Source organism: Macaca mulatta, chromosome 10 (genome assembly GCF_049350105.2).
Source record: "Macaca mulatta isolate MMU2019108-1 chromosome 10, T2T-MMU8v2.0, whole genome shotgun sequence".
In the NCBI taxonomy this organism is placed as follows: Eukaryota; Metazoa; Chordata; class Mammalia; order Primates; family Cercopithecidae; genus Macaca; species Macaca mulatta.
Genome location: NC_133415.1, coordinates 11,159,619 through 11,184,516, shown reverse-complemented (window position 1 = coordinate 11,184,516; position 24,898 = coordinate 11,159,619). Strand labels below are relative to the sequence as shown.

Below are 24,898 nucleotides of genomic sequence, written 5' to 3'. Positions count from 1 at the left end.
GCCTCGGCCTCCCAAAGTGCTAGGATTACAGGCGTAGGCCACCGCATCCAGCTTACTGGGGGCGCAGTAAATGCCGATTTCCCTTGGGTATCTTCATTTCTCCTTAGAGCCGAGCTCTGTGCGAGGCGGGCAGGAGTGGGTGGGGCGACGGCAATAAGAGTAACAGCAAGCGCACACACGGCCTTCCAAGAGTGCCAGACACCGCTCTAACACTGAATCCGCACAACCCGAAAGGCAGGCTTTTTTTTTTTTTTTTTTGAGACGGAGTCTCGCTCTGTCGCCCAGGCTGGAGTGCAGTGGCCGGATCTCAGCTCACTGCAAGCTCCGCCTCCCGGGTTTACGCCATTCTCCTGCCTCAGCCTCCCGAGTAGCTGGGACTACAGGCGCCCGCCACCTCGCCCGGCTAGTTTTTTGTATTTTTAGTAGAGATGGGGTTTCACCGTATTAGCCAGGATGGTCTCGATCTCCTGACCTCGTGATCCGCCCGTCTCGGCCTCCCAAAGTGCTGGGATTACAGGCTTGAGCCACCGCGCCCGGCCTTTTTTCTTTTTCTTTTTTTTTTTTTTTTTTTAAGAGATGGGAGGGTCTCCCAGTGATGCCCAGGCTGGTCTCGATTTGCTGGCCTCAAGCGATTCTCCCGTCTGGGGCCCCCACAGTGCTGGATTACAAGCTTGAGCCACCGCGCCCGGCCGGGGCAAGTCTTAATGTAGCTTTTTACAGACAGGAAAACTAAAGTGCAGCGCGGCTAAGTAACGTAGGAAGCACCAATCATGTTTCTGGCCAAAGAAGCGAACCACGTCAACTTTCAGGCAGAAGCAGCCGAGATAATCGGCAGCCGGCAGCGCCCAGCGCGCCCGGAACCCAGAAAGCTGGACCGCGTGAAGGAAGTCCCGCCCCGCCCCGTCCTGCCCCGGCCTCCGGGTTTCCGCTTCCGCTCTTCCCGGGTCCAGTCTATCCTGGCGTGGTCGCGGGGTCGGCATGGCTGCTGTAGGCGATCATGGTTCGCCCGACAGCTACCGCTCACCTCTTGCCTCCCGCTATGCGAGCCCGGAGATGTGCTTCGTGTTTAGCGACAGGTATAAATTCCGGACATGGCGGCAGCTGTGGCTGTGGCTGGCGGAGGCTGAGCAGGTAACGGACCCTGGGCTGAGGGGCTGGGCCGGGAGGGACGGGACCGCCCCAGCACGTGCCGGGCTCTGTGCCGGGCTGGGCTTAGCCACCCCGGAGCTGCGGCCGGGCTATTTTCAGCTGGGTGTTCCCTGTCCTGAGGAGCTGCGGCCCCAGGAAAGCAAGGGCAGGTGGCCCGGGAGCCGCCACCTGTTGCCTCACATGTTCTTAGTCCGAGAGGGTTCGAGACGCGGAGGCGGCTGGGAGAAATTCAGCTTGCAGTTTCAGAGAATTCACCTTGGTCATCCCCGCAGGAGTACGCTGCTAACGACAGACACCGAGCGCTTGTTTCGTACCGTTGTGCTCATTATTTCACGCATCTTTTCTCGTGTAATCCGTGAAGATCTTGCAGGCTTGATTGTGTTTTTCCTACATTGCAGGGGAGAACACCAAGCCCAGACAGCTTGTTGTTTGCCCTAGCCCATGCAGCTATTAGGCGCGGATCTGGGATTTGAACCTGGGTGCAGTCCAGAGCCTGAGCTGAGCACGTAGCCCCTTGGTCTTCCACAGTTATGCAGTTAGTGACAAGTGACAAGACTGGAATGCGTGTTTTCTAGGCCACCATTTCCGCCTCACTGGGCTGCGCTTTGCGTCTGAGGAGAAGACTCTGGGTAGGGGTTTATTAAACGGGTTTTATAGTTTCTTTTCTAAGGGCTGTTTGAGAACTCCTTAGCCCAGCGGTTTCAGAAATAGCTCCAGAAGAGTTGAAGCAAACTGAAGGTGATCCAGAGAGCGATAATGTTTCTCCTCAAGTTTCAGAGGAAAGTGCCACAACGAGCAAGTTGGCAATGCTCTCTCAAACGGCACACTAAGCACGGAAACAATCTGAGTTTGTGTCTAGGACCCGTACAATGGAACTCTCGAAACAGGAAACTTTCATTCTAGATTCCCTGCCCTCCCCTTATCACTGCCCTCCGAAATATTGGGCTATACACTACAATAATAGCAGACATTCATATAGTGCCTTCTGAGACCCAGGTACTGTCTTAACCCTTTACACATGATCGCTCATTAATCCTCCAAACAACCGTGAAGAGTAGGTATTAAATACTGTACCTGTTTTACAGATGAAAGAATGGAGCATCAAGTTAATAAACTCTTGGTGTAGATAGCGATAGTAGTAGACCTTCATCATGTGTTGTGATTTGTGATGTACTAGCGTGTACTCTTTCTACTTCATCTGATACTCCATTCTGTAGATGAGGGTAGTGGTACTCAAGACTTTGCCAGGGTCGCCAAAGCTAGTAAATGGCTTCAAGCTGGAGTTGGAATGTAGAGTCTGAGTATGTCTTCTTTCCTCTGTTTGCCTGAAACGCATACAATTTTAGCTTTGGATTATCTATTAGGTCACATTTACCATAAATTGCATAATAACTTAGTAGCTAAGAAAAAACTTGGAGAATAAGAGATTAGGAGGAATGCAGAAAATTCGTAGTAAGGAAAGTATGAATTTTGAAAAGATACATTGCTTCAGGGGAGGAAGCAGTATGGCCATGCTGCCCTCTGCTGCTTTGCTTTGGAAGGAGTCAAGAGGTGTCCTGTCTTCTGTGACTGTAAAGTTCCAGGCAGTGCTGCCACATGTGGCTGCCGAGTACTTGAAATGCAGCTAGTGTGACTGAGAAACTGACTTTTTGCTTTTATTTGTTTTTGTTTAGTTTCTGAGACTGTGTCTGGCTGTGTTGCCCAGGCTGGAGTGCAGTGGCACAATCTCGGCTCATTGCAACCTCTGCGTCCTGGGCTCAAGCTGTCCTCCCACCTCAGCCTCCCAAGCTGGAACTAGAGGTGCACGCCACCATGGCTGGCAAATTTTTGTGTTGTTTTTTTTTTTTTGTAGAGACGGGTCTCACTATGTTTTCCAGTGTGGTCTAGAACTTCTGGACTCAAGCGATTCACCCGCCTTGACCTCCCAAAGATGTGAGCCACCATACCTGGCCTGACTTTTTACTTATAAATATTTTCCAATACTTTTTAATTAATCAAATTAAATTAAATAGCCATATCTGGCTAGTAGCTCCTCTCTTAGATAAAAGAGGTCTAAGATGTAAGATCCTTCCCCGAGTCACTGTTTGCAAGTTTCAAGTGAGGTTTAAATCAGTTTCACCACTGTTTATATTCAACCCTTGGATCCAAGTTCCGAGTTGCCTGTGGGCTGCCAGCTGTTTTCTGCAGCCTAATTTTTCCAGTGATGGATGAATGTAAGACATTGACGTGTTTATTTTCTCATCAGTATCTCCTGAAATTGCTTTCAGTTGCACTCATTTGCTGTACATAATTTCCTGGCAAAACTACTTACAGAATTCTTAAATTTGGTTTCTCAAAGTAAATCCATCTAAGTAACATGGCCACCACCATGCCAAGCACTAAGGATTAAGCAATGAATAAAACAAAGCTCCTCAAGAAGTATTCATTCTAGAGGGAAATGACAGGTTAATAAATATGTAAAAAATGTCATGTGGTTTTTAAGTGCTGTAAATAAAACCAGGCCAGGGATAGAGAGTGACACAGAGGGTGTTTTACACTGAAGTCAGGGAAGACCTCTCTGAGGAGATGACATTTGATTCCAGAGACCAGAATGTGTGAGGGAGTGAACCAAGCAGAGGTCTTGGGCAGAAGGAACAGTCAAGAGCAGGATTATGTTGTTGTTTTATTTCTCGGAGCTTTCTTAGAGTATACTTTCCCATGGTTCATTGAGAAGGTCTCTCCCACCACCCCTCGACCCCACTACCCCCGGCCAGTGGACTTTCAACTCGGTTGCCTTAAATTTTAATTTAAGGGTTGGGAGATAGGGTATTGCTGCTAACATGAATCAGTTTTTTTCCTTGGTGTCACTTCATTCAAATAACTGTGACACTGAGTCTATTTTATTTTATTTTGCCTATTCTGCAGACATTGGGTTTGCCTATCACAGATGAACAAATCCAGGAGATGAAATCAAACCTGGACAACATCGACTTCAAGATGGCAGCTGAGGAAGAGAAACGATTACGACATGATGTGATGGCTCACGTGCACACGTTTGGCCACTGCTGTCCAAAAGCTGCAGGCATTATTCACCTTGGTGCCACTTCTTGCTATGTTGGAGACAATACTGTAGGTGCCCGTGTTGTTTATACTTAAAACTCAGTCTCTAGAATGTATTTGTCAATTTTATTTGATGTTGTCCAGTTTAGGAAGTGAAACTATAAATTTGTGTTGTTTTTTTTTTTTTTTTTTGAGACAGTCTCCCTCTGCCGCCCAGGCTGGAGTGCAGTGGCGGGATCTCGGCTCACTGCAGGCTCCACCTCCCAGGTTCACGCCATCCTCCTGCCTCAGCCTCCCAAGTAGCTGGGACTACAGGCACCCACCACCACGCCCGGCTAATTTTTTTGTATTTTTTTAGTAGAGACGGCGGGTTTCACCCTGTTAGCCAGGATGATCTCGATCTCCTGACCTCATGATCCGCCCACCTTAGCCTCCCAAAGTGCTGGGATTATAGGCGTGAGCCACCACGCCAGCCAAATCTTTATTTTTAAAGGTATCTTGGTTGAAAATGCTGAGGAATTTTTTCAGCTTTTACTGTCCTTCCAATCTAAACTGTAAGCACCAAATGACCTCTATAAAATAAGACCTACAGATCCTGCTTATGCATTGGTTTGCTGGATGTAAGCCAAAGCCTTAGCATTTTAATGGCTGAGGTAATTTTTCAAAGGAATTTTTTTTTTTTTTTTTTTTGAGACAGAGTCTTGCTCTGTCACCCAGGCAGGAGTGCAGTGGTGCGATCTTGCTCACTGCAACCTCTGCCTCCCAGGTTCAAGCAATTCTCGTGTCTCGACCTCCCCGGTAGCTGGGATTACAGGCACCCGCCACCGTGCCTGGCTAATTTTTGTCTTTTTAGTAGAGAGGGGTTTCACCGTGTTCGTCAGGCTGGTCTTGAACTCCTAGCCTCAGGTCGTCTGCCCACCTTGGCCTTCCAAAGTGCTGGGATTACAGGCGTGAGCCACTGCGCCCGGCCTTCAAAGGACTTATAAAATCCTTCGAAGACCTTTGAAGGACTGTGAAGTCCTTCAAAGACCCTGTCTCAAAAAAAAATGCTTTGAGACAGGGTCTCGCTTCTGTCACCTAGGCTGGAGTGCAGTGACACGAACATGGCTCACTGCAGTCTTGACCTTCTGGGCTCAAGCGATTCTCCCACCTCAGGCTCCTGAGTAACTGGGACCACAGGCATGTGCCACTGCACTGGGCTAATTTAAAACAATTTTTTTTTTTTTTTTGAGACGGAGTCTGGCTCTGTCGCCCGGGCTGGAGTGCAGTGGCCGGATCTCAGCTCACTGCAAGCTCCGCCCCCCGGGTTCCCGCCATTCTCCTGCCTCAGCCTCCCGAGTAGCTGGGACTACAGGCGCCGCCACCACGCCCGGCTAGTTTTTTGTATTTTTTTTAGTAGAGACGGGGTTTCACCGTGTTCGCCAGGATGGTCTCGATCTCCTAACCTTGTGATCCGCCCGTCTCGGCCTCCCAAAGTGCTGGGATCAATTTTTTTTTTTTTTTTGGAGACAGTTTTGCTCTTGTAGCCCAGGCTGGAGTGCGATGGCACGATCTTGGCTCACTGCAACCTCCGTCTCCCAGGTTCAAGCGATTCTCCTGCCTCAGCTTCCCTAGTAGCTGAGATTACAGGCGCCTGCCACCACGCCCAGCTAATTTTTTTTATTTTTAGTAGAGACAGGGTTTCACTATGTTGGCCAGGCTTGTCTCGAACTCTTGACCTCAGGCGATCTACCTGCCTCAGCCCCCTCAAAGTGCTGGGATTACAGGCATGAGCCACCACGCCTGGCAAATTTTTAAAATATTTATAGAGACAGTGTTTCACCATGCTGCCCAGAATGGCCTTGAACTCCTGTGTTCAAACAGTCGTCCTGCCTCAGCCTCCCAAAATCCTGGGATTACAGACGTGAGCCACCGCACCTGACCTAGCTTGTGCTCTTAATCAGAGTATACCCATGGGGGTTGAAGTTAGATTCCAGATAAATGTCCAATTTGGGAATAAGCCAGTAATTTTTAAGTTGCCCCAAATGCTTTCATTTAGTCTTAAACATAATTAAAGGCATCTTTGTGTAATTGGCGAGTCAGGTAACGGGAGAAGAACAGTCTTCTTACTTGGAAAATCCTTTAAACAGTACCCAGTGTGTGGATGGGCTCAATAATTACTGTTTCATATCGACATGTGTTGGAGCTACCTGAAAGATGTACATCTCGAGATAACCTTCCTCAAAAGCAGCTTTACGTTTCCTAAACCTTGATATTCTGGGTCATTCCTTTCCTTGTTAGCAACTGTAGGCAGGAAAAAACCGGGAAGGCTGAGCGCGGTGGTTCACACCTGTAATCCCAGCACTTTGGGAGGCCAAGGTGGGCGGATCACGAGGTCAGGTGATCGAGACCATCCTGGCTAACGGTGAAACCCTGTCTCTACTAAAAATACCAAAAATTAGCCGGGTGTGGTGGCGGGTGCCTGTAGTCCCAGCTACTCGGGAGGTTGAGGCAGGAGAATGGCGTGAACCTGGGAGGCGGAACTTGCAGTGAGCTGAGATTGCACCACTGAGCTCCAGCCTGAGCGACAGAGCAAGACTCCCAACTTAAAAATAAAAAAAAGAAAAAAAGAAATGGGGGAGGAAAGTAATGGAATGTACCATATGGAAGCTTCTCAGAAACTCAAGCAGTCCTCTGGGAAAACATAAACCTTGTTGACTTAAACATTGTCCAGTCATTTTTTTTTTAATTGAAAAATTTTTTAATACTGGAGAGACAGTCTTGCTCTGTTGCACAGACTGATCTTAAACTCCTGGCCTCAAGTGGTCCACCTGCTTCAGCCTCCCAAAGTCCTGAGAGTACAGGCATGCGCCACCATGCTGGGCTTTTAAGTATAAAGGTTTTGTTCCTTATAGATCCCAGTAGTACTGTTAAGCTGACGTGCTTTTCAAACAGTAATCAGGAAAGAACAACTTGTATTAGTATTTTCTGGCATGCTTAGTGGGTTGGTAATGGTGATATAGGCTGGTAGCTGAGCAACCCAGCCTTTTTGGCCAAAAAGTGTTACATAATAATATTGTTTGAGCAAAGCTGCTTAATATAAGATCATTGCGTTTTCTTTCGTAGGACTTGATTATTCTTAGAAATGCACTTGACCTGCTTTTGCCAAAGGTAAGGAGTTGGGAGATGTTTCCTACCAACCATAGATTCCCTATGGTAGGCGATAGGCACCAGTTACAACTAAATCACAATGTAAATTTTTACATAGAGCATCATTTTTTCAGGTGAACGACATCCCTGTGTTTAATCTGTAGAACTAATTGTTTCTTCTCCTTGTCCTTTCTTCTCTTCCTCCTCCTCCTCCTTTCTTCTTCTCTTCCTCCCTCTCCTTTCTTCTTCTTCTTGAGACAGAGTCTCATTCTGTCAAGTGGCGTGATCACGGCTCATTGCAGCCTCCGCCTCCCAGGCTCAGACAATTCTGTCTCCGTCTCCCAAGTAGGTGGGAGTACAGGTGCATGCCACCTCTCCTGGTTAATTTTTTGTAGAAATGGGTTTTTGCCATGTTGCCCAGGCTGGTCTCAAACCCTGAGCTCAAGGGATCCCCCCGTCTTGGCCTTCCAAAGTGTTGGGATTACAGGTGTGAGCCACTGCACCCAGCTGACTGTAAGTGAATGGTTTTTAAAGCATAGCCTTTTTTTTTTTTTTTTTTTTTTTTTGAGACAGAGTCTCACTCAGTCACCCAGGCTGGAGTGCAGTGGTGCAATCTCAGCTCACTGCAAGCTCCGCCTCCTGGGTTCACGCCATTCTCCTGCGTCAGCCTCCCGAGTAGCTGGGACTACAGGCGCCCACCACTACACCTGGCTAATTTTTTTGTATTTTTAGTAGAGACGGGGTTTCACCATGTTAGCCAGGATGGTCTCAATCTCCTGACCTCGTGATCCGCCTGTCTTGGCCAAAGTGCTGTGATTACAGGCATGAGCCACCGCACCCGGCCAGTTCTTCATTTTCGCTGCTGTCATCCTTTCAAATGAAGAGAGTGCAACCAAAGGCATGTTGCTGGGATATGTGGGTCAGGATTATGATTTTGTTCTGTTTTTCTGCCATGGTCTTAAAATAGTTCATGACATTTTAGGTAGTCAACTCAGTTTTCAAATTTTGGTTGCTATGAACTCTTCCAGGCAGTTTAGGATACAAAGATGGAAAGATATGGCTGCTGCCTTTCATGAGTTACAGGTCTAATTTTATACAAAATTATCTAAAAGTTTTGTTCCTAATTATGTAATGAACACAACCTGAATTCAACCTCTTTCTATCACATGATCTTTCTTGTAGCTTGCCAGAGTGATCTCTCGGCTTGCCGACTTTGCTAAGGAACGAGCCAGTCTACCCACGTTAGGTTTCACACATTTCCAGTAAGTGATAAGATTACTTCTTGTTTATGTGCATATGGCTTTCAGCTACTTCTTGAGTTCTGTCTTTTCTACAGTAACCTTGAGGTGAAGAATCTGAAAACATGATTTAAGTATAAGTAATTTGGGATGTTTATGGGTAATGAGCCTGATATCTACCTTAAAACATACTGGTGAGAGAGTAAATATAACAGTTCCTTTGGGAAACGTTGGGAAAAACATATCAAGAGCCTTGAAAAATATTATTTATGATAGTAAGCATTAGAAACAATCTAAATGGGCCAGGTGTGGTGGCTCACACCTGTAAACCCACCACTTTGGGAGATCAAGGTGGGCGGATCCCTTGAGGTTAGGAGTTCAACACCAGCCTGGCCAACATGGTGAAACCCCGTCTCTACTAAAAATATAAACATTAGCCAGGTTTGGTGGCATGTGCCTGTAATCCCAGATACTCAGGAGGCTGAGGCAGGAGAATCACTTGAACCTGGGAGGCAGAGGTTGCAGTGAGCTGAGATCGCACCACTGCATTTCAGTTTGGGCGACAGAGCAAGACTCCGTCTCAAAAAAAAAAAAAAAGAAAAACATCGAAATGTTCAACAATAAGAGAATAAGTAAGGCATAGTATTCGTACATCCATAGGTTGGAGTAATATGCAACCATTTAAATGATGCTTACAAGATCTAACGTGCAAAGGCACTTAGGTTTATGTTATGGTAACAAAGACAGCTTATAAATTGCACAAAAATTGGTTGAAAGTACTCCATGATGTAAATGTTGATTACTCTGGTTTATGAGATAATAGGAAAATTAAATTTCTTTCTACGTTTTTAGTTTTGTTTTGTTTTGTTTTTGGAGACGGAGTCTCGCTCTGTCGCCCAGGCTGGAGTGCAGTGGTGTGATTTTGGCTCACGCTCACTGCAACCTCTACCTCCTGGGTTCAAACGATTCTCCTGCCTCAGCCTTCCTAGTAGGTGGTACTACAGGCGCCAGCCACCACGCCCAGCTAATTTTTGTATTGTTTGGAGAGATAGGGTTTCACCATGTTAGCCAGGCTGGTCTCAAACTCCTGACCTCAAGTGATCTGCCCACCCCTGCTTCCCAAAGTGATGAGATTACAGGCGTGAGCCACTGCCCCCAGCCATACTTTTTGCATTTTTACTTGTAAAATATGCAAGTATTTTTATGATTACTGAATAAAGCCCTTTTAAATGCTGATGTTGTAATTTTGGAGTGCTAGTGACAGGTTTTGAGTGATGTTTGAGTAGTGGTATATTAGCATCTGCCTTCTGTTTTGATGGTGTATTGCTGTGGCAACAAGGATATGATAATTTATGAAAGCCTTTTGAGCTTCGTATTTCTTAAAGGCAGGGCCTATACTTATTGGTAGCAGTAGCCTGAAGCGCTTGTTCATACGAAGTGCTCCATGCCAGTGGCTTCCCTCCACATCCTCCTTCCTCTGTGTTACAGCTCCTAGGCTGGGCGCAGTGGCTCAAGCCTGTAATCCCAGCACTTTGGGAGGCCGTGATGGGCGGATCATGAGGTCAGGAGATCGAGACCATCCTGGCGAACACAGTGAAACCCTGTCTCTACTAAAAAAATACAAAAAACTAGCCGGGCGAGGTGGCGGGCGCCTGTAGTCCCAGCTACTTGGGAGGCTGAGGCAGGAGAATGGCGTAAACCCGGGAGGCGGAGCTTGCAGTGAGCTGAGATCCAGCCACAGCACTCCAGCCTGGGCGACAGAGCAAGACTCCGTCTCAACAAAAAAAATAAATACAGCTCCTCTCTTCCTCTCCTGCCTCAGTGCTCAGCAAATACAGAAGCATTCTAATGTTCCTCCGGAGATAGCATAATGGAAGAGATTGGCTGCCAGAGTTCGTAGCCATTAGGAACTCAGAAAACAGTGTTGATGTGTAGGCATCCTCTTAGTGTATCAGTTCATGCAATTAAAAAAAACTATTGAGATATAATTTACATAACAGAATTCACCCTTTTAAAGTGTACAATTCAGTGGTTTTTACTATACTTAGAGAATTATGCAATCATTACCACTATATAATTTCAGAGTATTTTCATCATCCCAAAAAGAAACCTCATGCCCATTGATAGTCACTCCTATGCCTCCCTTCCCCACCCGCTGGCAGCCGCTGATCTATTTTTTGTATCTACGCATTTGCCTATTCTACACATTTCATAGAAATGGAATCGTGTACAATATGTGGCCTTTTATGTCTGGCTTCTTTTGCTGTTTTCAATATCCATGTTGTATCAGAGCTTCAGTTCTTTTTATGACTGAAAAACATTCCATTGTGTGGTTGTACCATGTTTCATTTACCCAATTGTCAACAACTGATGGACATTTGGGGGATTTCTGCTTTTTGGCTACTATGAATGATGCTGCTGTGAACAAGTCCATGCTAATTTACTTCTTTCTTTGCTTATACCAGTAATCTGTTAGCAGTTAACAAGGAAAACGATAAGATTAATTTTGGAGATACACTGTAGCTTGTGATGTGCCTTCTGTGGACATTCCTAGTGTTATGCCTTGATGTTCCTAGCTGTCAGTGTTATTAGCCTAAGAGGAAAGAAATTCCATTTGGAATAGGTTAGGTTATCTATTAGAAATTAGGCTGGGTCTGGGCACGGTGGCTCATGCCTGTAATCCCAGCACTTTGGGAGGCCAAGGCAGGTGGATCACCTGAGGTCAGGAGTTCAAGACCAGCCTGGCTGACATGGTGAAACCTTGTCTCTACTAAAAATACAAAAAAAAGTAGCCAGATGCGGTGGCGCACGCCTATAGAGGCCCAGCTACTCGGGGGGCTGAGGCAGGAGGACTGTTTGAACCTGGGAGGCAGAGGTTGCCATGAGCCGAGATTGCGCCATTGCACTCCAGCCTGGGTGACAGTGAAAAAGAAAGAAATTAGGCTGGGCGGCCAGGTGCAGTGGATCACGCCTGTAATCCCAACACTTTGGGAGGCTGAGGCAGGTGGATCATGAGAAAGTGGAATCAAGACCAGCCTGGCCAACATGGTGAAACCCCGTCTCTACTAAAAATACACAAATAGCTGGGTGTGGTGGCGGACACCTGTAATCCCAGCTACTCAGGAGGCTGAGGCAGGAGAATCGCTTGAACCCGGGAGGCAGAGGTTGCAGTGAGCCAAGATCGCGCCACTGCATTCCAGCCTGGGCGACAGAGCGAGATTTCATCTCAAAAAAAAAAAAAAAAAAAGAAATTAGACTGGGCATAGTGACTTAGGCCTGTAATCTCGGCACTATGGGGGGCCAAGACGGGGATAGTTTGAGGCATGGAGTTCGAGACCAGCTTAGGCAACATAGGGAGACCATGGCTCTTAAAAAAAAAACAAAAAACAAAAAGTTAGCCAGGTGTGGTAGCTTGTGCCTGTAGTTCCAGCTACTCAGGAGGCTGGGGCGGGAAGATGGCTTGAGCCCAGGAGATTGAGGCTACAATGAGCTGTGATTATACCACTGCATGCCAGCCTGGGGTGACAGAGTGAGACCCTGTCTCAAAAAAGAAATAAATTGGACATTAGGACAATTTATTCATAATTATGTATTTTGTTTTTTTGTTTTGTTTTGAGACAGAATCTCACTCTGTCACCTAGGTTGGAGTACAGTTGCATGATCTTGGCTCACTGCAACCTCCACTTCCTGGATTCAAGCGATTCTGCCACCTCAGCCTCCCAAGTAGCTGGGATTACAGGTATGCGCCACCACACTTGGCCAATTTTTGTATTTTTTGTGGAGACAGGGTTTTGCCATGTTAGCCAGGCTGGTCTCAAACTCCTGGCCTCAAGTGATCCACCCACCTCAACCTCCTAAAGTGCTGGGATTACAGGCGTGAGACACCGCAGCTGGCCTCGTAATTATGTTTTGTGTTCAGAAACCGACCTTCAGTGGCTTGATTTAGGCTTTTTTTTTTTTTTTTTTTTGACGCGGAGTTTCACTTTTGTTGTCCAGGCTGGAGTGCAATGGCACAATCTTGACTCACCGCAACCTCTGCCTCCTGGGTTCAAGTGATTCTCCTGCCTTAGCCTCCCGAGTAGCTAGGATTACAGGCATGCGCCACTATGCCTGGCTAATTTTGTATTTTTAGTAGAGACGGGGTTTCTCCATGTTGGTCAGGCTTTTCTCAAACTCCCGACCTCAGGTGATCTGCCTTCCTTGGCCTCCCAAAGTGCTGGGATTACAGGCCTGAGCCACGGTGCCCTGCTTTGATTTAGGCTTAACAAGAAACAAAGCCACTAGCTGCTACGTTCACATCCTCTGCTTATGCGTGTTGTGGGGTGGTTCTCCATCGCGTGACTACTCCTCACTGGGTCTTGACTCCTCACAAAGGCTTTCCTCTACTTCCAATCTAGAGCAGCCATCACCATTATCTTCATTGTTCTTTTATTCTTTTAGCACTTAAAATCTCAATAATTAATCTCGTTTCTTTTAATTTGTTTTTTTGAGACAGAGTCTGGCTGTGTCGCCCAGCCTGGAGTGCAGTGGCACGGTCTCGGCTCATTGCAGCCTCTGCCTCTCAGGTTCAAGTGATTCTCCTGCCTCAGCCTCCCAAGTAGCTGGAATTACAAACACCTGCTACCACACCCAGCTAATTTTTTGTATTTGTAGTAGAGACAGGGTTTTACCCTGTCTCTGTTGGCCAGGCTGGTCTCGAACTCCTGACCTCAAGTGATCCACCCGTCTCAGCCTCCCAAAGTGCTGGGATTATAGGCATGAGCCACTACGCCCAGCCTAATCTTGTTTTGTTTTCTTTTTTACTTGTTTACAATGTAAGCAAGTGCCATTGGACAAGGATCCTGTCTGTGTCATTCCTTATTGTATTTTCAATAGCAGGAGCATATCAGATACTTGGCAAATATTACACGACTTTCTGATGTATTTCTTACCAATGTCGGTGGATATAGCCATGAACAAAAGGGACATTGTTCCTGCCCTTATGATAAATTGCCTCTTGCCATGCATCACAGTGGCTCATGCCTGTAATCCCAACACTTTGGGAGGCTGAGGCGGGTGGATCGCTTGAGACATAGAGTTTGAGAGCAGCCTGGGCAACAAAGTGAGACCCCATCACTACAAAAAATTTAAAAATTAGCCAGGCGTGGTATTGCGTGCCTGTGGTCCCAGCTACATGGAAGGCTGAGGCAGAAGGATCACTTGAGCCCAGGAGTTCGTGGCTGCAGTCAGCTATGTTCATGCCACTGCACTCCAGCTTGGGCGACAGAGCAAGACCCAGTCTAGGAATAATAGTAATTTAAAAATTGCCTCTTGATGAAAAAAGAACTATGCTAATAGCCTTTTAGTTTCATACTCCTTGACTATTTATAAATGACATTGAATCTCCGTAACGATTATTTGGTTAAACGTTTTAGCTCTTGTTTTATCTTTACCAATTACTTCATCTCTTAAATTGTTCTCCCTCCAAGGGGTAATGGTGGTTATGAAAAGAAGCAATGAAACCTTGATGATGTAAGGTGTTGGTCTGAGACTTCCGTGTGTTCTCTTTGGGTTTTCAGGCCTGCACAGCTGACCACAGTGGGGAAACGTTGCTGTCTTTGGATTCAGGATCTTTGCATGGATCTCCAGAACTTGAAGCGTGTCCGGGATGACCTGCGTTTCCGGGGAGTAAAGGGCACCACTGGCACTCAGGCCAGTTTCCTGCAGCTCTTTGAGGGAGATGACCATAAGGTATTCAGAAAGTGACCTGCAGGACACTGAAACTCAGTGGTGGAGCCTGAGACAAGGCTGTCTTTGAGGATGATAGGAGAGATTGATTGTGGGACGGGTGGGGTCTTTGAACTGGAAGGAAGTTGTGCGGGTTGGGGGCAAGACCTGGGTAGGATGACAGGTTGGGGCATTCTCATACTAGACACCTGGATTATTATAAGGATGTGTCTTTTCTTTCCAAGGTAGAGCAGCTTGACAAGATGGTGACAGATAAGGCAGGATTTAAGAGGTAGGTAAGTGGGAATACGTTGACCTCCCTGTTAAGTTGATGAAAGTCCTGTGTTCAGTATACCTCTAGATTTGACCTTATAATTTTTGCCTTTTTCTTCCTTTGTTGTTCTACCCATTTTTTTTTTTTTTTTTTTTTCCTGTCTCTGTCCTGGGTTTTATTTTCTTACTATCTGGATTCTTTTTTGTTTTTCCCCCAATCGTCTTGCTGACATATTTTCTGGATTTTATTTTATTTTATTATTATTTTTGAGACAGGGCCTTACTCTGTCACCCAGGCTGGAGTGCAGCAGTGTGATCTCGGCTCACTGCAGCCTCCACCTCCCAGCTTCAAGCCGTCCTTCCACCTAAGCCCCCTGAGTAGCTATGACTACAAGCATGCCTGGCTAATTTTTGTATTATTTTTGTAGAGACAGGGTTTCACCATGTTGCCCAGGCTGGTCTCGAACTCCTGAGATCAAGCGATCCACCTGCCTCAGCCTCTCAGAGTGCTAGGATTGTAGGCATGAGCCACCAGGCCCGACCTGCATTCTATTTTTGTATAATCTATAGGAAAAAAGAAAATGATTTACTTCTGGTTTCTTTAGAATATACCTTTTTTCATGTTGTTACCATTTTTGTTTCTTTACTTAGGGCCCCCAACAGGTTAGGCTAAATCTGACCATTTCCATTGGAGTCCACCAGGTTCCACCATGGATGCTTCGCCCAGGCATTTCTATTGAGCTGTGGCCGGACATGGGCATGTTGCACCATGTATCCTTCTTGAGTCATGCCAGTGTCCTGAGTATTAGTGAAAAGGGTGGAAGAATAGTTTATTTCAGGAGCAAGTTACCACTCAGGTCCACTGGCTCAGTATAACTTAGCATACCAATAAGACCAAGCTTTTCTTTAGGATGTGTTTTTCCTTGTTTGACAGAGGCATGTTTTGAATTATTATTATTATTTTATAAGAGTCTCCCAATGATGCTTAGGCTGGCCTCAACCTCCTGGGTTAAAGCAGTCCTCCTCCCTTAGCCTCTTAAGTAGCTGGGACTACAGTCATGCACCACTGCAATGGCTTTAAAATATTTTAACATACGTCTCTCTTCTATTTATTTCTAGAGCTTTCATCATCACAGGGCAGACATATACACGAAAAGTGGATATTGAAGTACTGTCTGTGCTGGCTAGCTTGGGGGCGTCAGTACACAAGGTGAGTTGTGGCAGCTTGTGGGGCGGGGACAGGAGCTCTGGGCACCACAGACAGACTGTTTCAGCCTCAGACTTTTACTTAACCATCTCTCAAGCAATATTATACATTTAGTTTAATAATTTGTGGTCTGTAGATGAAACCCTTAAGGGGAAGACTAGTTTTGGCATTTTCTTTAAAGTTATCCCAAGCACTGCAAAACATCCATCTTTTTCAGTGGTGTATTAAATTAATCTTTTTTTTTTTTTTGAGATGGCGTTTCACTCTTGTTGCCCAGGCTGGAGTGCAGTGGTACGATCTCAGCTCACTGCAGCCTCTGCCCCCTAGGTTCAGGCGAGCTTCCCAAGTAGCTGGGATTACAGGCATGCACCACCATGCCTGTCTTATTTTAGTAGAGGCGGGGTTTCACCATGTTGGCCAGGCTGGTCTTGAACTCCTGACCTCAGGTGATCCACCTGCCTCGGCCTCCCAAAGTGCTGGGATTACAGGTGTGAGGCACTGTGCCCATCCTAAATTAATCTTGTGATTGTCTTTCCATGATGCCTTAAGCAGTGTTTCACAAAAGCGTTTTCATGCTCCTTGAATTTGTCATCCCAGCCCTTCGGGAACAGAGAGGAGTCTGAGTAAGATACTCTCCAGGAGCTCTTGGGGAGGACACACTGGTCTTCAGCTCAGCCGCAGCACACCTAAGAGCTCATCTCCTTCATCAGCCTAGTCACGGCTCCCAGACTCTCCTACACACTGACAGTGTGGGATGATGCTTATTCCCCTGCCTCCCCCAGATTTGCACCGACATACGCCTCCTGGCAAACCTCAAGGAGATGGAGGAACCCTTTGAAAAACAGCAGATTGGTGAGTGCTATGTAGAGACCTGTGAGCACACAGAGCGGCTGGAGGGCTGTGGATGGGGGCTGAGAGCTCATTCAGCAGCATGCTTGCCTACTCACTATCCTCTGAAGTCTCTCTGCCTTTGCATCTTGTCCTTTTTTACATGGGCAGGCTCGAGTGCAATGCCATACAAGCGGAATCCCATGCGTTCAGAACGTTGCTGCAGTCTTGCCCGCCACCTGATGACCCTTGTCATGGACCCGCTACAGACAGCATCTGTCCAGTGGTTTGAACGGACACTGGATGATAGTGCCAACCGGTCAGTGGTGCAAGGACGTCACATACACCAAGTTGAGAGGAGGTCTGAAGGAGGGACCTAGAAGTAAAAGGACATATTTGAGCATCTCTACAGTCTCCTTATCCCCAAGGAGCCCAGAGTCTAGCAGGGAGGCAAAAACATAGAAAAGACAGTGTGATAAGTGTTACAATTGGAGTGTGTACTGGGTACTGTGGAGCAGAGAGGAAGGCATAGTGCTTGAGGAGTCAGAACGCTTCACAGTAGAGGTGGTGCCTTAAGACTTAAGAAATACATGCATCTTTTAAAGACAAGATCGGGAGCATTATAAAGGCACAAAGCAGGAGAAAACACACTTGAGGGAGTTACTACTACTTGAGTAGCCCTGGGGAATGAAATCAACATGTGCCAGGAGGTGGGGCAGGACATGGTCACAGATAGTAGCCAGTTTACGAAAGGTCTTCTGGGTCTTTTCTGAAGGCAGATAGATGTCAGTTGTGGTGTTTAGGCACAATGACATCTTGATAAGCTATGAGATGAGTCTGAAATAATCTGTACTGCTGATGAGGTACCAATGTGCACATCATTTTCTGTTTTGTGTTAATACTCATTTAAAGCAGACTGGCATTACTCTCGCCTGCTTGCATTGTGCTGGAATTTCTTGAGTGGATACGGATGTATAGTTAGACCTAGCTTTCTGGGATCTGTGCATAATCTAGGATTTATCTCTGGAGATAAGTCATGTGAACTCACTCAGAAGTCAGCCACTGAATACTTTTTAGCAAGGTGTGACCCTGGGGGTCTGCTGATTTGCCTGCTAAAAGACCCTGGCAGCAGTTTGGAGAGTTGGCTCTAAGGAGACAGGGATCACGTCAGAACAAGTTAGGGGCTACTTTAAAAGTCCGAGGCCACGTTGGTGCAGGTGCCATGTCAATGGAGAGGAAGGATATAGATCTAGAGTTGAAGGCAGACTGGCCAGCCCTGGTGGTTGACCGGAGTGAGTATAAAGAATTTGGTGACTGGGGCGCTACTGTCATTTGCTGAGGCAGGACCTGCGAGGGAGGAATGGCAGGTTTGTAATGGTGAGTAAGAAGAATGACAGTGGCTGAGTTCAGTTTGGGGACTGAGGTACCTATGGATCAACCAGGTAGACGTCTCAGTAGGTATAAGGTCTGGCACTTAGGCAAGTGGTCTGGCCTAGAGGCGACAGACTTGAGGGTCATGAGGTCATTGGGGTAATCATGAGATTGAAGGAAATTATCCAGAGAGTACAGTCAGTAGGGCAACTTGTTGGGACACACTCTGCATTTCACTGAAATTATTTGTTTAAAGAGATACTGAATGGCTATTTGTTTTCTAGACGGATCTGTTTGGCCGAGGCATTTCTTACTGCAGATACTATACTGAATACGCTGCAGAACATTTCTGAAGGATTGGTAGTGTACCCCAAAGTAAGAAGCTTCAATTAAAAAGTAAAGTATTAGGGAGGGGTTAGAATGTGGGAGGGAGGGTGCTCTGGGGTGTGTTGAGGGAGCTGCATTCTGATCCGATAGGCGTTCTTCCCACCCGAGCTCATCCTTCAGTTCATAAGCTCTAGGGAACTAGCTCTGTGGAATTCATAGACACATTTATAGAAACAGAAAAAGAAGTATTTTAAATTGCCTTTAAACTATCTCGCAGCATGAATCATCAGCTCTGGTGTGACTAGGCAGAGTAGATGGCTCCATTTGCCTGTTTTTAAGTACCTGAGGCAGATGGGTTTATTTCTCTCCTATACTTAGCTCTTGAGGCTGAGCACTGATATGTAGCATATAGGGGTTTTAAGAATTATTTAGGCCGGGCCCGGTGGCTCAAGCCTGTAATCCCAGCACTTTGGGAGGCCGAGATGGGCGGATCACGAGGTCAGGAGATCGAGACCATCCTGGCTAACACAGTGAAACCCCGTCTCTACTAAAAAAAATACAAAAAACTAGCCGGGCGACATGGCGGGTGCCTGTAGTCCCAGCTACTCGGGAGGCTGAGACAGGAGAATGGCGTAAGCCGGGGAGGTGGAGCTTGCAGTGAGCTGAGATCTGGCCATTGCACTCCAGCCTGGGCGACAGAGCCAGACTCCGTCTCAAAAAAAAAAAGAATTATTTAAGGCCGGGTGCGGTGCTCACGCCTGTAATTCCAGCACTTTGGGAGGCCGAGGCAGGCGGATCACCTGAGGTCAGGAGTTCAAGACTAGCCTGGCCAACATGGTGAAACCCTGTCTCTATTAAAAATACAAAAATTAGCTGGGCGTGGTGGTGTGTGCCTGTAATCCCAGCTACTCAGGAGGCTGAGGCAGGAGAATTGCTTGAACCCAGGAGGTAGAAGTTGCAGTGAGCCAAGATCATGCCACTTTCTATGTGGCAACTTTTTAAGTTAATATTCCCTTTTTAAAAATCAAAAGTCTGGCTGGGCACGGTGGCTCACACCTGTAATCCCAGCACTTTGGGAGGCTGAGGTGGGTGGATCACCAGGTCAGGAGATCGAGACCATCCTGGCTAACACGGTGAAACCCCGTCTCTACTAAAAATAGAAAAATTAGCCGGGCGTGGTGGCGGGCGGGGAGGCTGAGGCAGGAGAATGGTGTGAACCCGGGAGGCGGAGCTTGCAGTGAGTGGAGATTGTGCCACTGCACTCCAGCCTGGGCGACAGAGCGAGACTGTCTCAAAAAAAAAAAAAAAATCAAAAGTCTGAGTTAGTAAGAAAACTGAAAAAACATCATGTAGAATAAAACAACCCATTTCTGTCTCCATAATGTGGTAGTTAGTGTCTGTGCTGTGCATTTTGTTTGACATCCTGCTGTGTTTATCACTTTAGCCTTGAGGCAGCTTTCTTGGTCATTCACTTTATCTTTTCCTATAGGTAATTGAACGGCGCATTCGGCAAGAGCTGCCTTTCATGGCCACAGAGAACATCATCATGGCCATGGTCAAAGCTGGAGGTAGCCGCCAGGTTTGTAACCTCTCATGTTCCTGGTTAAGTTGAGAGTGCATGTTTGGTCCTGCTGTCTTCTCCATGAGGGAGAGCAGATGAAGGTGTTCGTGTCATTACCTTCACAGTAATGGTACAGAGCAGTGGCCATAATCTGCCATCTATGGAGGGTGATTGTGGTGAACTGAGTTTTTTAAAGTGAATTACTTAATCACTTGTAGGAAAAGTCCACTCCTAGTGAAGGAATGAGGTCTGACATTCCGTAGGAAGTGAGCAGGAAACAAAAGCAAATTATTCATGGGGCTTTATGGAAGAGGGCCAGAGCAGGGTGGCATCCATTTCAGGCTTGTCCTAAGATGTGGGCAGAGAGTAGCGAAGACCCTGGTAGAGACAGACACAGGAACCGCCTCAGCCTGGAGGTGTTTTTGTGTAGAGCTGTGTAGACTACATGGATGTGAAGTATCTGATGACTTTTTTAAAGTGTTCATATGCCCTGTTAGTGGAGAACTGACAATACTTCACTGTCTTCCCAGGATTGCCATGAGAAAATCAGAGTGCTTTCTCAGCAGGCAGCTTCTGTGGTCAAGCAGGAAGGGGGTGACAATGACCTCATAGAGCGTATCCAGGCTGATGCCTACTTCAGTCCCATTCACTCCCAGTTGGATCGTTTACTGGATCCTTCTTCTTTCACTGGTCGTGCCTCCCAGCAGGTAAGCGTACATTAGAACGCTTCCGAGGAGCGGTCCCCAGAAGCCTCTTTTCTGCTGGGCTGCAGAACCTGGGGTACTCTCTTGGATGTTTTTGCTTTATAGGAGGTATGTTGGGAATGGGCCTAGTTAGAAGGAAATCAGAGCAGGTTGCTGGCTAAAACTTAGAGATTTGGGTTTGGTTTCTGTTTTGTTTTGTTTTTGGAGACAGTCTCTCTCTCACCCAGGCTGGAGTGCAGTGGTGCTGGGATTACAGGCGTGAGCCCCCACAACTGACCAAGATATGGCTGTTTTGAGCTAGCTGCCTTAAGTATTTCTTTATGTAGATTTTTTGGAGTTTTGATCTTGAGAATGTGGTATAATGGACAAAGAATTAGGTTTTATTGTCAGGTGGATTTGGGTTAAATCCTAACCTCCGGCATTTACTGGCTGACAGGATAAAAGTAAATATCTCAGTGTTTTAACAATTGAAATGCATGAGTATATACTAGGTGCTCAGTATGTGTTCAGATACTGTATTTAATTCTGGGGATTTAAAAATGAATAGATAGGCCGGGCACAGTGGCTCACACCAGTAATCCCAGTACTTTGGGAGGCCTAGGCAGGAGAATTGCTTGAGTTCAGGAGTTCAAGAACATCCTGGGCAACATGGTGAAAACTCGTCTCTACAAAAAAATACAAAAGTTAGCCAGGTGTGGTGGCGTGCACCTGTAGTCTCAGCTACTCAGGGGGCTGAGGCGGGAAGATAGCTTGAGCCTAGGAGGTGAAGGCTGCAGTGAGCCATGTTCATGCCCCTGCCCTCTGGCTTGGGTGACAAAGTGAGATCCTGTCTCAAAAAATAAAGATGAATGGATAATTCTCATCTTCAGAGAGCTTAAAACTTAGTGGTGAATACTTTTTAAATAGGTCATTAGAATACCAAGCAGTAGGTGCGAGGACTGAGGGCTAAAATACTAGAACTGGAGGTAGGAGACCAATAAGGAGGCTGCTGCAACGGACCAAGCAGTAGATGATGAGAGCTTTGAGTGAAGGCAGTGGTGAGAGATGCAGACCAGGGAGGGAGAGGAGGTTAAGCTCTTGGTGATTACTTGAAGAGGGCTGGAAAGCAGGAGGAAAGCTGTGGTGATTTTTAGGTTGGATGGAAATGGCAAAACCACCTGAGAGAACACAGGCTGGGCCAGTTTGCGGGAAAGGTTGGTGGGCATGTGGGCATGGTGGTTGAATCACCTGTGTCTAGGCGGAAATTCCTTATAGGCAGTTAAGGAAAAAACAAGCTTAGTGGTGGAGTAAAAGCTTCATTAAATTAGGTTTTAGTGGTATCACCTGACATTGGAAAAGGTATTATCTGCTAATATCTTAACATTTTCTTTTGTCTTGTATTTGCTTTCCTCTGGCAGGTGCAGAGATTCTTAGAAGAGGAGGTGTATCCCTTGTTAAAACCATATGAAAGTGTGATGAAGGTGAAAGCAGAATTATGTCTCTAGAGTTGGAAGAGAATTAAACGAAAAATCATTAATTGCTGAGGCATGAAAATTGTGTTACTGTAATGTCTTATTTTACCTCGAGAATTGTTACCTTAAATTAATACAGCACTTTCTTCTATCCATGGTCTTTCCCATTTCTCAGTCTCATATTTCTCAACAATGCAGAAACAAAGAGCATTGAAGTTTACTCTGTTGTTTACAACAACACAAACTTGCATAATAAATGTAGTTCGTACTTGATCTCTGTTCTTTCAAGGCATATTTTCCAGCTGCCTCAAGTTTAGTCCTTTTCACGTGTTCGTTTGCTTGTAAAGTAGCAAGAAATTTCTGGTCCTGTCCTCTAAAAGTGAATTAGATCTAGGTCTAGCAAAATAGCCTGGACTCAGTGATTGAGTCCATGATCAGATATACCTTTTATTTCGGTTATTTTTGGCTAGTATAAGTAATGAAGTTTGGAACTACAGTAAATACTTAAAAACAAAACAGAACAAAAAAAAAACCCTGATGTGACCATCAGGCTTATTCAGCCAAAGTTGTGCCCAACCTCATTTCATCTTTTGATAAGGCTTATATATCAGGGAAATGCTAATTGAGTATATTGATTTCATCAGGGCACCTGACAGTCTTTATTCCTTGTTGCATGGATTTTGTTGTTGAGGCTTGCTCTGTCACCCAGACTAGAGTGCAGTAGCACAATCTTGGCTCACTGCAACCTCCACCTCCTGGGTTCAAGCGATTCTCCGGCCTCAGCCTCCCAGGTAGCTGGGATTACAGGCACCCGCCGCCACACCTGGCTAACTTTTGTATTTTTAGTAGGGATGGGGTTTTGCCATGTTGTCCAGGCGGGTCTTGAACTCCTGACCTCAAGTGATCCACCCATCTCAGCCTCCCAAAGTTCTGGGATTACAGGCATGAGCCACCATGCCCGGCCTAATCTTGTTTTCTTTTTTACTTGTTTACAGTGTAAGCAAATGCCATTGGACAAGAACATTGAACATTGTCTGTGTCATTCCTTGTTGTATTTCCAATAGCAAGAGCACATCAGATACTTGGCAACTAGGCAGTCTTCCAGCTTCCGCCACCACGCCCAACTTCCTTGTTGCAGTATTATAGCTGATTGAAGCAACTGTAGCCAAATATTGAGTTAATTACCTACCTGCCAGGAGAGCCCTTGTTATTTAGCCCATTCTCATCCTACGTATTTTTCAGCATAGATGAAAATGAAAGCTTTTGTTTATCAGATTTGTAAATGACACAAAACTGGGAGAATTAACAAGTACATTTATTTGGTAAAATAAGTTTTCATCTATAACCTAAACAGGCTGAAATGATGTGCCTTAAACTAAGAGGAAAAATAAGATCAATGTAAATAAATTAACCTTAAACTCAGTATGCACCAGAACTGAGAGAAGACTGTTTTAGGAGGTGTTAATGGTTGTCCAGTGCCCAGAAAGCCACCAGAGGCTTACTGCTCCCCACTCTTGGCATTACATTCAATTTTGGATACCCAGTCTGAGGAACAGAGAGAAACTGGAGAGCGAACCTCCAAAAAGATCTTGTGGTGGAGGAATGTTAGGGCTCTTTATCCTATCCAGGAGAAAACTTGTCAGCACTTCAAATATTGCCGCGTGGAGGAAGAGTGACTTGATTGTGTGTTGCCCCAAGAGACACTGAGATCAATACCCATTATTAAGGCTCTGAGATTGGCTTGGGGCCAGACATTGGAACCACTGAGATTAGCAATCCACCCTCAATCTCCCAGGTCAGGCAGAAGCTGGAAGACTGCCTAGTTAGGAATGTTGTGGGGGAGAGGAGGCTGAATCGGTTCCAGTTTTATCTAAAAGTAGCCAGAAAAGCAGGTTGAGATGATGCGCACTTGCAGTCCCAGCTACTTGGGAAACTGAGGCAACAGGGTCACGAGCCCAAGAGTTCAGTCCAGGCTGGGTGACATAGCGAGAACTTGTCACTTAAAGCCAACCTAAGAGAAGAGCTCAACCTATTGGGAAAAACAATAGAAGGCAATTCTGAAAACCAAATTCTGAATATAGGCTAGTATAGCAAGCAAGTGGGGATAGCATAGAGCCATTTGCTCAACTTCCAGAAAGAGTCACTCTATTCATCTCTTTAAAAAATCTTGAAAAGGGCCAGGTGCGGTGGTGGCTCATGCCTGTAATCCCAGCACTTTGGGAGGCCGAGGCAGGTGGATCACCTGAGGTCAGGAGTTCAAGACCAGCCTGACCAAGAAGGTGAAACTCCATCTCTACTAAAAATACAAACAATTAGCCGGGCATGGTGGCAGGCACCTGTAGTCCCAGCTACTCGGGAGGCTGAGACAGGAGAATTGCTTGAACCTAGGAGTCAGAAGTTGCAGTGAGCCAAGATCATGCCACTGCACTCCAGCCTGGGCAATGGAGCGAGACTCAGTCTCAAAAAAAAAAAAAAAAAAAATCCTGAAATGATAAGTCTGAAACAAGGAAATTAAGTCATTGGACTCTGACCAGATATTCTGTCTACTTCCTTCTCTGGTATGGGCAACTTAGAGGCAGCAACTACTATCAGTTTATCTAATGTGAGACTTTATATTACATAACAGATGTTGGGGATATAGGATACCATGGATTTTAGTTAATACATTTCCTCATAGAAAATAAGGAAATAAGATAACAGTCTTCTTCCTGTCCTAACAATTCTGTTAGACTAATGGTCTCCAGTGATTGGCGATTTGACCTGGTTTCTTCCTGGACTATTTGAGTGGGTGGATTTGTTGGTGCATCTCTGTCTTCTTTCCTTTTCCATTCTCCTTTGTTTCTGTATTTACACACTTGTATGCAACTCTGTAATCTGATTTTCCCATGTAGCATTTTAATTTGATGGTCTGCATG

At 46.0% G+C, this 24,898-nt stretch overlaps 1 protein-coding gene across 7 annotated transcripts in view; it reads left to right on the top strand.

Moving 5' to 3' along the window:
- Positions 1 to 948: 948 nt before the first annotated feature.
- ADSL (adenylosuccinate lyase) overlaps positions 949 to 24,898 on the top strand; it is a 39,965-nt gene continuing 16,015 nt past the window's right edge. Inside the window, exons 1-14 of one of the 7 annotated variants that reach the window (XM_077949731.1) lie at positions 949 to 1,131; positions 4,054 to 4,257; positions 7,294 to 7,338; positions 8,500 to 8,579; positions 14,114 to 14,285; positions 14,507 to 14,553; positions 15,654 to 15,744; positions 16,524 to 16,593; positions 16,741 to 16,888; positions 18,225 to 18,315; positions 19,757 to 19,846; positions 20,359 to 20,535; positions 21,930 to 21,992; positions 22,979 to 24,887. In XM_077949731.1, coding sequence (XP_077805857.1) covers positions 979 to 1,131; positions 4,054 to 4,257; positions 7,294 to 7,338; positions 8,500 to 8,579; positions 14,114 to 14,285; positions 14,507 to 14,553; positions 15,654 to 15,744; positions 16,524 to 16,593; positions 16,741 to 16,888; positions 18,225 to 18,315; positions 19,757 to 19,846; positions 20,359 to 20,535; positions 21,930 to 21,992; positions 22,979 to 23,047 — 1,500 coding nt within the window. In that variant the 5' untranslated portion in view covers positions 949 to 978 and the 3' untranslated portion in view covers positions 23,048 to 24,887. Of the gene's footprint in view, positions 1,132 to 4,053; positions 4,258 to 7,293; positions 7,339 to 8,499; positions 8,580 to 14,113; positions 14,286 to 14,506; positions 14,554 to 15,653; positions 15,745 to 16,523; positions 16,594 to 16,740; positions 16,889 to 18,224; positions 18,316 to 19,756; positions 19,847 to 20,358; positions 20,542 to 21,929; positions 22,257 to 22,978; positions 24,888 to 24,898 lie in introns of those variants that run through there. The other 6 variants (XM_077949733.1, XM_015150393.3, XM_077949732.1 and 3 more) reach the window with 6 other exon arrangements.